This window comes from Mesoplodon bidens (genome assembly GCF_964165515.1).
Source record: "Mesoplodon bidens genome assembly, chromosome: 7".
Classification (NCBI taxonomy): Eukaryota; Metazoa; Chordata; class Mammalia; order Artiodactyla; family Ziphiidae; genus Mesoplodon; species Mesoplodon bidens.
The window spans coordinates 108,338,520-108,350,646 of record NC_138164.1 but is presented as its reverse complement, the minus strand read 5'-3'; the positions used below and the strand labels follow the sequence as shown (position 1 = coordinate 108,350,646).

General features: G+C 59.7%; 2 protein-coding genes across 3 annotated transcripts in view; one reads left to right on the top strand and one right to left on the bottom strand.

Annotated features, from left to right (window-relative positions):
- MACROD1 (mono-ADP ribosylhydrolase 1) overlaps positions 1-1,689 on the top strand; it is a 152,545-nt gene extending 150,856 nt beyond the window's left edge. For both annotated transcript variants that reach the window (XM_081240114.1, XM_081240113.1), the window contains 6 exons: positions 257-378; positions 511-541; positions 726-799; positions 1,175-1,256; positions 1,344-1,380; positions 1,551-1,689. In XM_081240114.1, the coding sequence (XP_081096240.1) occupies positions 257-378; positions 511-541; positions 726-799; positions 1,175-1,256; positions 1,344-1,348 (314 nt within the window). In that variant the 3' untranslated portion in view covers positions 1,349-1,380; positions 1,551-1,689. The remainder of the gene's footprint in view (positions 1-256; positions 379-510; positions 542-725; positions 800-1,174; positions 1,257-1,343; positions 1,381-1,550) is intronic.
- Positions 1,690-2,575: 886 nt separating this feature from the next.
- On the bottom strand, positions 2,576-10,376 carry OTUB1 (OTU deubiquitinase, ubiquitin aldehyde binding 1). The gene is made up of 7 exons (XM_081240118.1): positions 10,296-10,376; positions 8,358-8,419; positions 8,021-8,119; positions 3,695-3,813; positions 3,364-3,448; positions 3,053-3,247; positions 2,576-2,935 (listed from the first exon to the last, which is right to left on the bottom strand). Exons 1-7 carry the CDS (start codon positions 10,351-10,353, stop codon positions 2,738-2,740), a joined length of 816 nt encoding a protein of 271 aa, XP_081096244.1. The 5' UTR covers positions 10,354-10,376; the 3' UTR covers positions 2,576-2,737.
- Between the last annotated feature and the right edge of the window lie 1,751 nt (positions 10,377-12,127).

The following is a 12,127-nucleotide window of genomic DNA, read 5'->3' as shown; positions in this document are numbered from 1 at the left end:
CGCCCCATTGCCTCAGCCGGGTGCCTACAGATGTGGGGAGGGGCCCAGCGTGGGCCTGCCTGTGCCTGTGGAGGCGTGAACTGAGGCTCGAGGGTACACCTGCGTGCCGACCTGGGTGGGGTCCTCCCCCGGGGAGCCTCAGAACCTGGGGAGGAGAGGGCTTGTTTCCTGTCCGCTCCAGGGCCCAGGCCGGCAGGAGGGAAAGCCGAGGACCGCACGGAGCCCCCGGCCGGTCTGATCTCGTCGCCTCCCACAGATGTCATCCACACGGTGGGACCCATCGCCCACGGAGAGCCCAGCGCCAGCCAGGCTGCCGAGCTCCGCAGCTGCTACTTGAGCAGCCTTGACCTGCTGCTAGAGCACCGGCTCCGCTCGGTGGTGAGGGGCGCCAGGCGGCGGCGGGGTGGTTGGTGGTGGGGGCGACGTGAAGCCGGGGGCGGGGCACGGCCTGGCGGGAGGCGGAGCGGAGAGTGACGCGGTCCCCAATCCCTTCTCACCCCCCCACCCCAGGCGTTCCCCTGTATCTCCACAGGAGTGTTTGGTGAGTGGGGTCTAGAGGAGGAAGGGCGCGGGTGGGCAGCGGGTGGGCCCAGACGCAGGGAGGGGCCAGGGAGGGCGGCGCAGGGGGAGGGGCCCGGTCGGGGGTGGGTGGGAGCCGAGGCGAAGCGGCGAGGGACGGGTGGGAGCTTGGGACTCACTCCCGCCCCACCGGGTCCGGTCCGCAGGCTACCCCAACGAGGCGGCGGCCGAGGTTGTGCTGACCACGTTGCGCGAGTGGCTGGAGCAGCACAAGGACAAGGTGAGGCCTGGGTCCAGCCAAGAGGACCAGACCGGGGTGGGTGGCGGGGCGCACCCCGGCCCCGCTGACCAGCCCCACCAGCCACGTACAGAGCGCTGGGCACATGGGGTTCAGGCCTTGCCATTGCTCTCTGCGTCCCCTCTCCTTTCCTCGGGGCTGTTTCCTCCCCGGCAACCAGGGCGCAGGGTAGTGCGAGAAGGCAATAGCACACCACACCATGAGCCCCTTCTGCAGCCTGAGCTCTAAACTCAGGTCGAAGAGCGCCTCAAGGGCGAGGCAGGTGCAAACCTGCTGGGGCGGGCGGCGTTGAGACCGGGGAGCCGGGGAGCCGGGGTGTGGGTGGTTTCCCCCCAGGCTGAACGGGCCCTGGCGCAGGTGGACCGGCTGATCATATGCGTGTTCCTGGAGAAGGACGAAAACATCTACCGGCAACGCCTCCCCCACTACTTCCCCGTCGGTACGTACCCCGTGGTGCGCGCCCCGGCCAGCCCCTGCCCCGCCCCCATCCACCCCGGGCGGGCTCTCACTGTCCTCTGCCTTCCAGCGTGATGGCAGCCTGCCGCCTACCCTGACCAGGACTGGTAAGCAGGGCCTGGCCCTCCGTGTGGCTGCCCACTAACCTCGTGCCCACTAACACACCCGCTCACCCCGCGCTCCGCTCACCCCCACGCAGGGAAGCCAGGGAGGCAAGCCTGGGAAGCTAGGGGAGGCCCACGGCCCACATGCTCTGACCTACTGGCTTTGCCCACAGACTCGTCTGGGCCTACCGGACCGCGCTCCCAGCTCTAAGAAATCGCGGAAGCCTGCAGCAGGGCTTGGCCACCCTATTCTTTCCCTCCACCCCCGCCCCCTCAGCAGCCTCTATTCTAATAAAGACCACTACTGTTGCAGCTCCTACTGTCCCAGTCCTGGCTGGGGACGGGTGAGGGAAGCAGCCCAGGTATGGACAGGTGCTTTGGCTTAAAGGGGCTGGCGAGAGCTCTCGGTGAGCCAGGCAGGTGGAGGCACGGGCCGGACAGCAGACGTGGGCAGCAGCACTTCACATTTATTGAGGGCCTGCCCCCAAGGAGCTCACAGCCTGGGGGCCGAGACCCCACACGTGCCGGAGGGAAGAGAAGAGGTGAAGGCAAAAAGGAAGGCGATGCAGACACCGCGGCCCAAGCAGTGGGGGTGCAAAGCAGGCACAGGCAGCAGGCCGAGGGGAGGGGTGGGAAGAGAATGGTGGCCTGGCAAGCCCCACTAGGCCTGGGCATGGAGGACCAAGCACAGGCTTGAGGACTGCCCCTCCCCCACCTGGTTGGCACCACCTGGGGTGCTCTGGGGTGCCCCCGCTCCTCCACCTGCCCTGAGCCAGGCCCCACCATCACGCCGGCCCTCTCCACCCGGGACTCCTCCACCAGGCAGACCCCTGATGGAGGGCAGGCAACCCAGGCCCTGGCCAGGACAGCAGGGTGGAGGCGGGGCCTATGAGGGAGCAGCTTGAAGCTTTGGTGGTCCTGGGTCCCTGGGCTAGTCTCTGAGGAACGTCCACATCCCCATGGAAGCCCCTGGCCAGCTAAAGAGGGAAGGGGCGGAGGCCTGAAGGGAAGGAATCAGAACCCCAATAAGCAGGAGGGATCCCCAAGAGGCCCAGCCCCCTCAAAACTGCTCCTGGCGGGGAAGTTTGGGGGTGGACAGGTGGAAGGCTGAGAGGAACCCACCTGAGGGGAAGGGGGGCAGCCAGACACAGAGCAGCCAGGTGGGCAGCAGCAGAGCAGGGACACGCACACACGTGGCTCACCACCAGCGTCCCCTTTAATAAAACACGGAAGGTCGTATGACAGGGAAGGGGGTGGGGGAGTGAAGTATGACCATTTACAACCACAAAAAAACCTCTGTACATGTCTAGCGCCTGGCAGAGGGGAGGGCAGGCAGGGCAGCGGCAGGCCGGGGCCGGCCCTATTTGTAGAGGATATCGTAGTGTCCAGGCCGGTAGAGAAGGTACACCTTGGGCTCGGAGCCCTCGGGGAAGATGTGGGGGTTGGTGGTGCCGCCCTCGCCGCGGTCCATGTACTCCACCTGGATGGAGACGCTGAGCGCCTGGGCCAGCGCGATGATGTGGATGTGGTCGCTCTCCTTGCACATGGGCTCCACCTCCTGAGGCACAGGGGTGGCTCAGGGCCCGCATCTCGGCACCTCTCCCCCGCCCCCTTCCCCGGCCCGGGGCTCCCCACCCAAGGCACCCGAGTCTGAGGAGTAGGGAGGGGGCAGCACCTGCTGGCAGAACTCCTTGACGGTCCGGCCACCCTCGATGAAGTGCTCAAAGAACTTGCTCTCGCGCTGCAGGTAGCCCGAGGTGAGCAGCCGCAGGTAGACCACCAGGTAGTCTGAGGTGCTCTGGTCGTTGAAGGAGGCCAGCAGGTCGGCCACTGAGGTCTGCTTCTCCACCTGCTCGATCAGGTCCATGAACTGCCACCCGCGGGGGACAGAGGGCAAGATGAGGGAGGAGATGGGTCAACCCTGCCACAGCCAGGCCACCCCCCCCTCCACTCTGGCTGACCGGGTGACCGGGTGGCTGGGCTCACCGTGTTATGGAAATCCTCAATTGTGAACTCAGTGAAGCCCTGGGACACCAGGTCCTCTTTGCTCTTGGCGGACACGGCCTTGAACCTGTGGATGGAAGGGAAAAAGAGGCTGGCATGAGCTCCTAGGCCAGCAGAGCAGGGGCCCAGAGACACCAGCCCTGGGGTGGGGGACTGGCCACTGATGGAAGCCCCAAGCAGAGGCCCAGCCCGTCACTGGGCCTCAGGTGGAACCACACCTCCCAGTCATCAAGAGGGAGGAGGGGGCCCACAAGCCCTTCATGGAACCCTCCCCTACCTGCTTCCATTGTGCCCAAGTGGCCACCCTCCTCACCGCTGCAATTCCTTGCTGTCATCCAGCAATGCCTCCAAGTGGGAGAATCCGAAAGCTCGATAGAAGCAGTTTCCATCAGGCCTGGTCTTGCGGATGTATGAGTACTTTTTGTGGAGGTCCTGCGGAGAGGCAGCCCCCAGCCCACCCCGTGCCCGTCAACATCAGGCCAGAACCGTGGCGGGCCAAGGAAACCCCCCCAAGAAAGGTCACACCAGAGCGGGTGGCAACTGAGCTCCAAGCAGCCACCTGGTAGCCTTGGCTGCTGACTCTGGGGTGGGGGCTCACTTAGCAACCCACTGCCAGGAGCCCCCAAAGCCCCAGGAAACTGAGTTATGGACACATTGGGTGCACGGGTCGCCGAAGTGGTCACCAGCCAATGCGTATGCCACGCTGCTGGGCCCGAAGGGCTGCTGTTTCATAAAAACAGGCAAGAGAATGGGTCCCTGACCGACACAGCTTTTCCAGTGAACAGCCTTTCAAACCCTGAGAGCTCCAGGGCAAACAAGTTAGGGTATGGGGCATAGTGCCACACCTGAGGCCCCTACCACACAGCCCCAGGGCGGGAAACGGCCTCCCTCACCCCCACTGTCTAGTCTCCACCCTGCCCGCTCACAGGGCCTGGTGTGCTCTTTTCCAGTTCCCTCCGCAGCTCAATGGAACTTCTTCCGCCTGCTGAACCTCCGCTATGAGCGGGGTGGGGGTGGGTGGGGGGGATGGGTGTGTCTGGCCCTCAGTGCTGTCTGGCAAGCAGGCCTCACTCCCCTGGCCTGGGCCCCTCCCCTCCTCCTATCTCATACCTTCTCCATTCTCCTGAAGCGCCCCCCAGTCACCTTCCCAATGACCCTGCTTCCGCTGCGACTGAGGCCCCTAGGCCCCCGCAGCACACCCACCCACGGCCTCTCTCTCTATCCTCGGAGGGTCTGAGGCGGCCACCAGAGCCTCCCTCTCTTGGATTCAGGTCACCGTTCCAGGAAGTCTCCCCTCTCCTCCCGCATCATCAACTTCTCTCTCCCGACCCGTTTAGACCCATCAGCATATAAACCCAAGACCAGTTCTCCCTTCGAAAAAAACGCTCTGCTTCCCGTGAATTCCTTTCCAGCTACCACCCAATTTCTCTGCTTTCCTGTAGGGCTTCTAGTGAAGCCATCTGTGCCCACTGTCGCCATTTCTCTTCTGCTGTGAACTCCATCCCAGCAGGCTTTTACTCTAGTGAAGGTCACGGAGGGCCTCCTAAGCCCTAAGGTCGAACCCATCCTCCCCAGACCAGCCGCTCGGCAGCGTCTACCTGCATCCACTGTGCGGTGACGCACCCGCCCCACTTCCGTCCTCCCTTCATGTGCTGCCAGGCCCATCCTCTCCATGTCCTCCAACCTCACCGCTGCCCCTCCTCATCTAACCTGTGGTGGTCACGGCCGCCACCAAACCACAGAGCACCCTTCCTCAAGAGCCCACGTGTCACCTGCCAGAAGACAACCATGCCACAGGCCATCCACAGCCCCTGCCATGTGAACAGCACAACCTGCTCAGACCTGGGGCAGCTTCAGCGTCAGCTCCACTTGCTCTCCTGACCTCACGGCTCATGGGATTTAAACGTAACTCTTCACCCGCCCCCTTCTTGGCCCTCAACTCCAACTTTGACTCACACCCAACTGCCTCGCCTCCACCACCTCAGACCAACGCAGCCAACAGGTGGCTCCTGACCTCCTCCCGGCCTCCCCTCAACTGCCCGCCCTCCACCTTTCAGCTGCGGAGCCAAAACCTCCCAGCCACTGCCGACTCCACCCTCACACCTCACCCAACCCAGCAGCAGACCCTTTCGGCTGTGCCCGCATCCAACCGCTTCTCACCTGGGCCACTCAGCTGCCCTGGCCGTCCCTCCATCTCTGGCTGGTTTTATTGCACAAGCCTCCGCCCAGGTCTCCCTGCCTCCACCTCACTGCTCAGTCTATCCCCACCCAGGCCACCAGCGACCGGAGAAACCCATTAAATACTCAGCTCCCTCCAAGTCCCTTCTCGGCTCCAACCCCCGTGTCTCCTACCCGCTCTGCTCCGGCCACACTGGCCCCCACCCAGCTCTGCCCAGCCGGCCACGCCAGCTTGCTCCCTTGCCTCTCAGTTCATTACTCACACACCCCCATACTTAAAACTGCAAACCCGGGGACTTCCCTGGTGGCGCAGTGCTTAAGAATCCACCTGCCAATGCAGGGGACGTGGGTTCGAGCCCTGGTCCGGGAAGCTCCCACATGCCACGGAGCAAATAAGCCCGCCCGCGAGCCACAACTACTGAGCCCATGCCCACAACTACTGAAGCCCACGTGCCTAGAGCCCATGCTCTGCAACGAGAAGCCACCGCAATGAGAAGCAAATGTACTGCAACAAAGAGTAGCCCCCACTTGCAGCAACTAGAGAAAGCCTGCGCACAGCAACAAAGACCCAACACAGCAATAAATAAATAAATAAGTTTATTTTAAAAAAAAAAACCGCAAACCCTCCCACTCCTGATCTCCTTGTCCCGCGTCACTTTTCTCCACAGCACCTACCACCTCTGACATACATTAGGGTTCCCCCTCATTTAATGGCCGCCTTTCCACTATGAACCATCACCCTGAGGGCGGGAGTTGACACCTGCAGTCATCACTCTATCTCCAGCACCTAAAACAGTGAATGGCCCACAGTATGTACTCAGAAATGTTAAATGAACGGGACAAAATGTGTACAAAGAGCCCAAATCACTGCCGCTACCAGAACAGCTACCAGAATCAACCTGAGCGCTCACTCTTTGCCAGGCCCTCTGCCGCGGGCTAATAATACCCATTCTCCTCCTCCTCCTCCTCCTCCCAGGGTGCTGCCCAAGACCACACAGAAGGGGTGAAGCCAGGACTCAAACCCAGGTCTACCAGACCCCAGAGCCCGTGCTTTCCTCTCTCTACAGGCCTCTTGGGTAAACCATAAACACCCTGAGCAAGGGGTCAGAGGGGACCACAGGCCACACAGAGCTGATCTGTGTGCACTGTTTGGCCCCCACATTTTAAATCTGAATAAGCTGCCAACTATTAGGAGTCTGGAGATTTTACCACAAAATAACCTCTGGCTTGTCTTGGAAGCACCGATGGAGTGACAGGCATGGACACTCCCATCCGCCCCATGAGCTTCCACTGCCTGCTACTGGCTGACCGGAGCTGTGGCGTGGCTGTTCACCACCTGACCCGGCCACCTTCAATCACCTGGGTTACCCGACTGGCCCCTGAAATGGCTAACCCCAAAGGTCCCTCCTTTCAGGTGGAAGGTTCTAAGCATCTCTGATCTTTGGGGGAGAGTGGGGAGGAATAATATTTACTAAACCTGGGACTTCCCTGGTGGTGCAGTGGTTAAGAATCCGCCTGCCAATGCAGGGGACACAGTCCGGGAAAATCCCACATGCCGCGGAGCAACTAAACCCGTGCGCCACAACTACTGAGCCTGCGCTCTAGAGCCCACGAGCCACAATTACTGAGCCCGTGTGCCACAACTACTGAAGTCCGCGCGCCTAGAGCCCACACTCCGCAACAAGAGAAGCCACCACAGTGAGAAGCCCGCGCACCGCAACGAAGAGTAGCCCTCACTCGCCGCAACTAGAGAAAGCCCGTGCGCAGCAACGAAGATCCAACGCAGCCCAAAATAAATAAATAAGTAAATAAAATTAAAAAAAAAAATTTACTAAACCCTTAGGCTGTGCCGATTAGACAGTCTACACATACTCACTGTCGCATTTCAAACTCCCAGCTCACAGAGAAGGAAGTGAGTGGTTAAAGGACTTACCTGTTTGTAAGTGATGCAGCAGGGCCTTGCACAAAGGTCTGTAGGCCCCTTTTCCCCACTGCTGCCTACCTCTCCACACATCCCGGAAGCAGGATGCAGGACTGTGTCCCCGCTGCCACCGTCGTCCCGCAGCCGGCCCCAGCCCTCTCAGCCCCACTGTGAGCACTGAAAGCATCAGCTCCCCGCAGCCTGCACCAGGCCCCACAGGTATCATCTCCCTCAACCTCACAACCACCCTGTAGGCAGATGCTTTCATCATCCTGATTTCACAGATGAAGACCGCACAACTCAGAGACCCCACGCTCAGAGACATCGAAGGAGTGGCTGAGGATACAGCTGCTGTGTGGTGGTCAGGATTTGAATCGAGGTCTTTGTGGTTCCAGAGTCTGCATGCTTATGAACCAGAGGGCTCCCCCAACATCCCACCCTCTCTGAGGCCAGACTCAGCGAGGAGCAGGTCTAAAGCAGGCACGCTCCTGCCCTGTCCCTACCCGAGAGCTCTCCCTGCCCCCTCAGCCAGGCTCCCACCTTGATCTTCTGTTGATAGATACTGTCATCCTCAGCATACTCTTTGTACAGGACAGAGAGCTCCAGCCGCTCTGAGACCAGAGGGTTCTGCACAGCGATCTGCAGAGGGCAGGAAATCCATCATGTTCTGACAGGTGAACGGAGTGACCCACACCTATCAGCCCGAACACCTAAATGAGAGCTGCTGCGCCCAGTGGCACAGTGACCACCGCCCCATAAAGGCATCTAGTGCCCAGCTCAGCCTGGAGAGGAGACGGCTTCCAAAGTGGAGATAAACATAGGCCTTAGGTCCACCCTATGCATCCCCAAAGTAGGGCCGCTGGCCGCAGCCCCTCACCTCTTGCTGAATTCGGTCCTGCTGAGCCATGATGGCTTCATCGTAGGCAAGACAGTTAACACCTGGAAGAAGGAAGACGGCCAAGGATTACAGTGGGCCCTGGCTATCCCCACTCCAGGCAGCTGGGCGGAGGACAAGAGCAGGCGAGGAAAGCAGACTTGGAATCTGGAAGCCTGCGTCACACCCTGCTCCACCCAAACTGTGTGATCCTGACAAAGTCCTTTCCTTTCCTGGGCCTTAGTTTTCTCATCTTTAAGGTGAGGAGGCCAAGGTGATCAGCCCCAAGGTACACTCTTAAAGCTCTAACAAACCCTTTCCTCTGCTTTCTAACATCACTTCCCAGCAGCCCGGGAATGCTCTGGAGCCAGGCAGGGTCTCTTGAGGAAAGAAAGATGAGGAGGCAGAGTCTTGGGCTGGATGAGAGCTTCCTGTGAGCCTGCACTTTGCTCAATCACACCCTTCCTCCACCTGCCATCCTGGGTATTCTTTTTTTTTTTTTTTTTTGCGGTACGCGGGCCTCTCACTGTTGTGGCCTCTCCCGTTGCGGAGCACAGGCTCCGGACGCGCAGGCTCAGCGGCCATGGCTCACGGGCCCAGCCGCTCCGCGGCATGTGGGATCCTCCCGGACCGGGGCACGAACCCGTATCCCCTGCATTGGCAGGCGGACTCTCAACCACTGCGCCACCAGGGAGGCCCTGGGTATTCTTAATGTTGCCCATTTTACAGATAAACAAATGCAGACGGGTGAAGTAATCTGCCCAAGGTCTAAGACCTGTGGTCAAACCCAGGTTTGTCTAATTTCAAAGCCTGCACTCTTCACCACAATAGCCCTCCTCTGCTACCTCACCGCAGAGGCTTATCCTCAGCTGTGAATAGGGACTAATACCACCACCTTCCCCCTTCACTGAAGTGTCATGAGGAGGTGCTACCTTAGAGGCATAGTGTTAAACACTCATCAGTGAGTTGGGCAGGTCCACCCTGTGGGTCCCGCTCTGAGCAGCCACTGGTAAGGAGCCAGGAGATCTGAATCCTGGCCCTGGCTCCTTCTTAACTTACATGATCCTGAACAAGTCCCTTCTAGGGGGCTGGGTCTCCGAAAGCTCAGTCCCTCGAGTGTGCGATTAGAATGGGAGGTGGGTGCTGAATGATTTTTAAGGCCAATCCTTCGGAGCTTGAGCATCCCGGATCCTCAGCTGGGCCTCCACCCATCCCCTACGCTGCCCTGCAACAGGGCTGTCCCTCCCACCCTAGTGACCTACTCAGTCCCCGCGTCTAACTCAGGGGTGAAAAGAAGAGGGTGGGATCTTTCTGAAAGGTCCAACTCTTCAGGGGTCTAAGAAAACAATGCCTAGACAGGCGGAAAGAGGCTGCAAAGCCAGAAGAGGGGGCTCTACCGGAAACGAAGGCTGCTGCCCTCAGGGGCACACACCTGCGGCCGCTCACAACCCCGGGCCGCCCGCAGCATCCCCAGCGGCCCACCCAGTCCTTTGTGCTCCGCAGCTCGGCGTAATTCGACGCCCCTCCGGGCTCGGGCTGCTCTGGAGAAGGCGGACAGCCGGGCCCGGAGGACGCCCGGGGCTGACTGCAAGGACCGGGGCGGGAGAGCTGGGGACCCGGGAGCCTGGCGCCCGGCCCCGGCACGGAGGGGGCTGGGCGCTGGGCGGGGCGACCTAGGCCCCGCCCCGGGAGCGAGCGAGGGAGAAGAGCCGAGACTGTGGGCCCGCTCCGCTCGCTCGCCCGCCAGCCCGCCCGCCCGGCCGGGGGTCGCGACAAGGCTCCTTCCATTGTGAGGGGGAGGGGGGAGGGGGGAGGCGGCGGAGGAAGGGGCCGTCCGCGCGCTTCGCCACCGGCCGCCCCACCCCTGGCCTCTCCTCGGGAACCGGCCATCCAGCATCGCCCCCGCTAGCCCAGGCCGGACGGCCCTCCCCCGGTCGGTACCTTCCGAGTCGCTGCCAAGCGGCTCCTGCTTCTGCTGCTGAGGTTCCTCCGCCGCCATCTTTAAACAGCGCCGCACTGCCGACCGCTTCCGGGTTACCAGCTGCCCTCCTCCCGGAAGAGAGCCCCTCCTCGTGGCCCCTCCTTGGTAACGCCCCTAGCAACGGGATACCTTCGGGCGCCGTCACCTGAGGGGCTCACACAGTCCGGTGGGGCCGCCGCGGAAGCAGGTTAAAGGGAAAGTAGTCCCCGCCCACCCTCCACCCGCACACTCGCTCGGCTTCATCTTCCCAGGCTCCCAAGGTGCTGGGTGGTGATAAGAGCCTCCTGGGGCCACTTCAGTTTTCTTCTCACTGGAGTTTGAAGCGCGGATTGTGTTATTGAGATAAGCAGGAAGATGAAATTAAAATCACGCAAGGCAACGTTCCTGCTTAGGCCTCCAGAACTCATGGCAGGCGATTGAGGATCACCTTGTGGAGGAGACCAGGAATCGTGCTAATATCAGAGCCCTGGGCTTCACCGCCCCTCTCCACTGAGCCCCGGTTCTGAGCGGGCTTTGGTGTCCCGCTTACGACAGGGAGAGCATGTCCCTTGGGGTCAGGGACCTAACTTTGGACTCCCTGCCCTTCTGGTTATGAGAAAATAAGGGTGTTTGGATTTGGGGTTTTTTTTTAAGAGAGGAGTTGATAAGAATGGAAAACAGATTAGTGGTTGCCAAGGGCTAGGGAGGAGTAGGGGGCAGCAGGGAGGTGGGTGTGATTGTAAAAAGGCAATAGGAGAGAATCCTTGTGGAGATGGAAATGTTCTTTATCTTGATTATATATAAGTATCCTGGCATATTCTGTACTATAGTTTCAAATGCAAGATGTTACCCAGAGGGGAAAAGCAGGTAAAAGGTAGACAGGATCTTTCTGTGTATTCTATTAAAATTGTCTGTGAATTATCTAAAACTAAAACTTAAAAAGTAGCAAGGCCTTGGATGCTAAAGATGCTGTTATTTAGAGAGGTTACAGTCTGGGGCTCTGGTTGTCAGCTTTTCACTATGGAGGGCCTTTTTTCATGAAGCGACGGTGGTCTGTTAGCACTTGAGAAGGCCGTGCCAGAGCTCCAATCAAATCCCTCGGTTCGTGACAATACAGGAGCGGAAAGTGATCTAATGTCTTTATCAGCTACATCCAGCCCTGCAGCAGGGGCATTTGGTGCCCAGGCTCACCACACAGCCCACAGTGGCTCTCTCACAGCAACGCTACAAATGCCAAGTCTGTGTCCCAGCCACATTGCAAATTATTATTTATTGGGTCACTGAGCCTTGGGGTTGCTTCCAAACTCAAGGAAGCAAAGGGCCACCCTGTTTGGATTCCATGCCTACCAAAGTGTTCATTCCTTTTCCCAATTTTAACGCTGCAATCTGTAACTGCCAATCAGATCTTCAGTCAGTAGCACTGGTATTACCAAATCAACTAAGATAGTTGATGACAGAAACATGATTTGTATTTGGCTTTACAAAATCTGGAAAATAACTATAAGACAACTCCACCCTTACCCCCACTCCTTACTTTGACTAGGGAGTCTGAGGGGTGGGGGGCATTCAGGGGGAGTTGGGATTGGGATTAATGGCGGGGACAGAGAACACAGTTGCTCTGGAGAGTGAGAAGGAATCCATTTGTGGCCCAGTGCTGGACTGCAGGCAGGCTGCCAACACCAAGTAAATGCCTCCCTCCCACACAAGGGTCTGGGGCTTGAGGAATAGACCTGCACCCTCAATCTATGCAGGGTGTGTAAATGAGGGGTCCTCCTACCTGCTGCCCACTCTCCCCCTCTTGTCAGGCAGAATG

Bases quoted from the DNA above. Each gene is read 5' to 3' on its own strand.
- OTUB1 (XM_081240118.1), bottom strand. From the start codon at position 10,353: ATGGCGGCGGAGGAACCTCAGCAGCAGAAGCAGGAGCCGCTTGGCAGC. The intron at 8,120-8,357 runs GTGAGGGGCTGC...TGCCCTCTGCAG, and splicing joins AGGACCGAATTCAGCAAGAG to ATCGCTGTGCAGAACCCTCT. The intron at 3,814-8,020 runs GTGGGAGCCTGG...GCCTCTCCGCAG, and splicing joins TCTATCAACAGAAGATCAAG to GACCTCCACAAAAAGTACTC.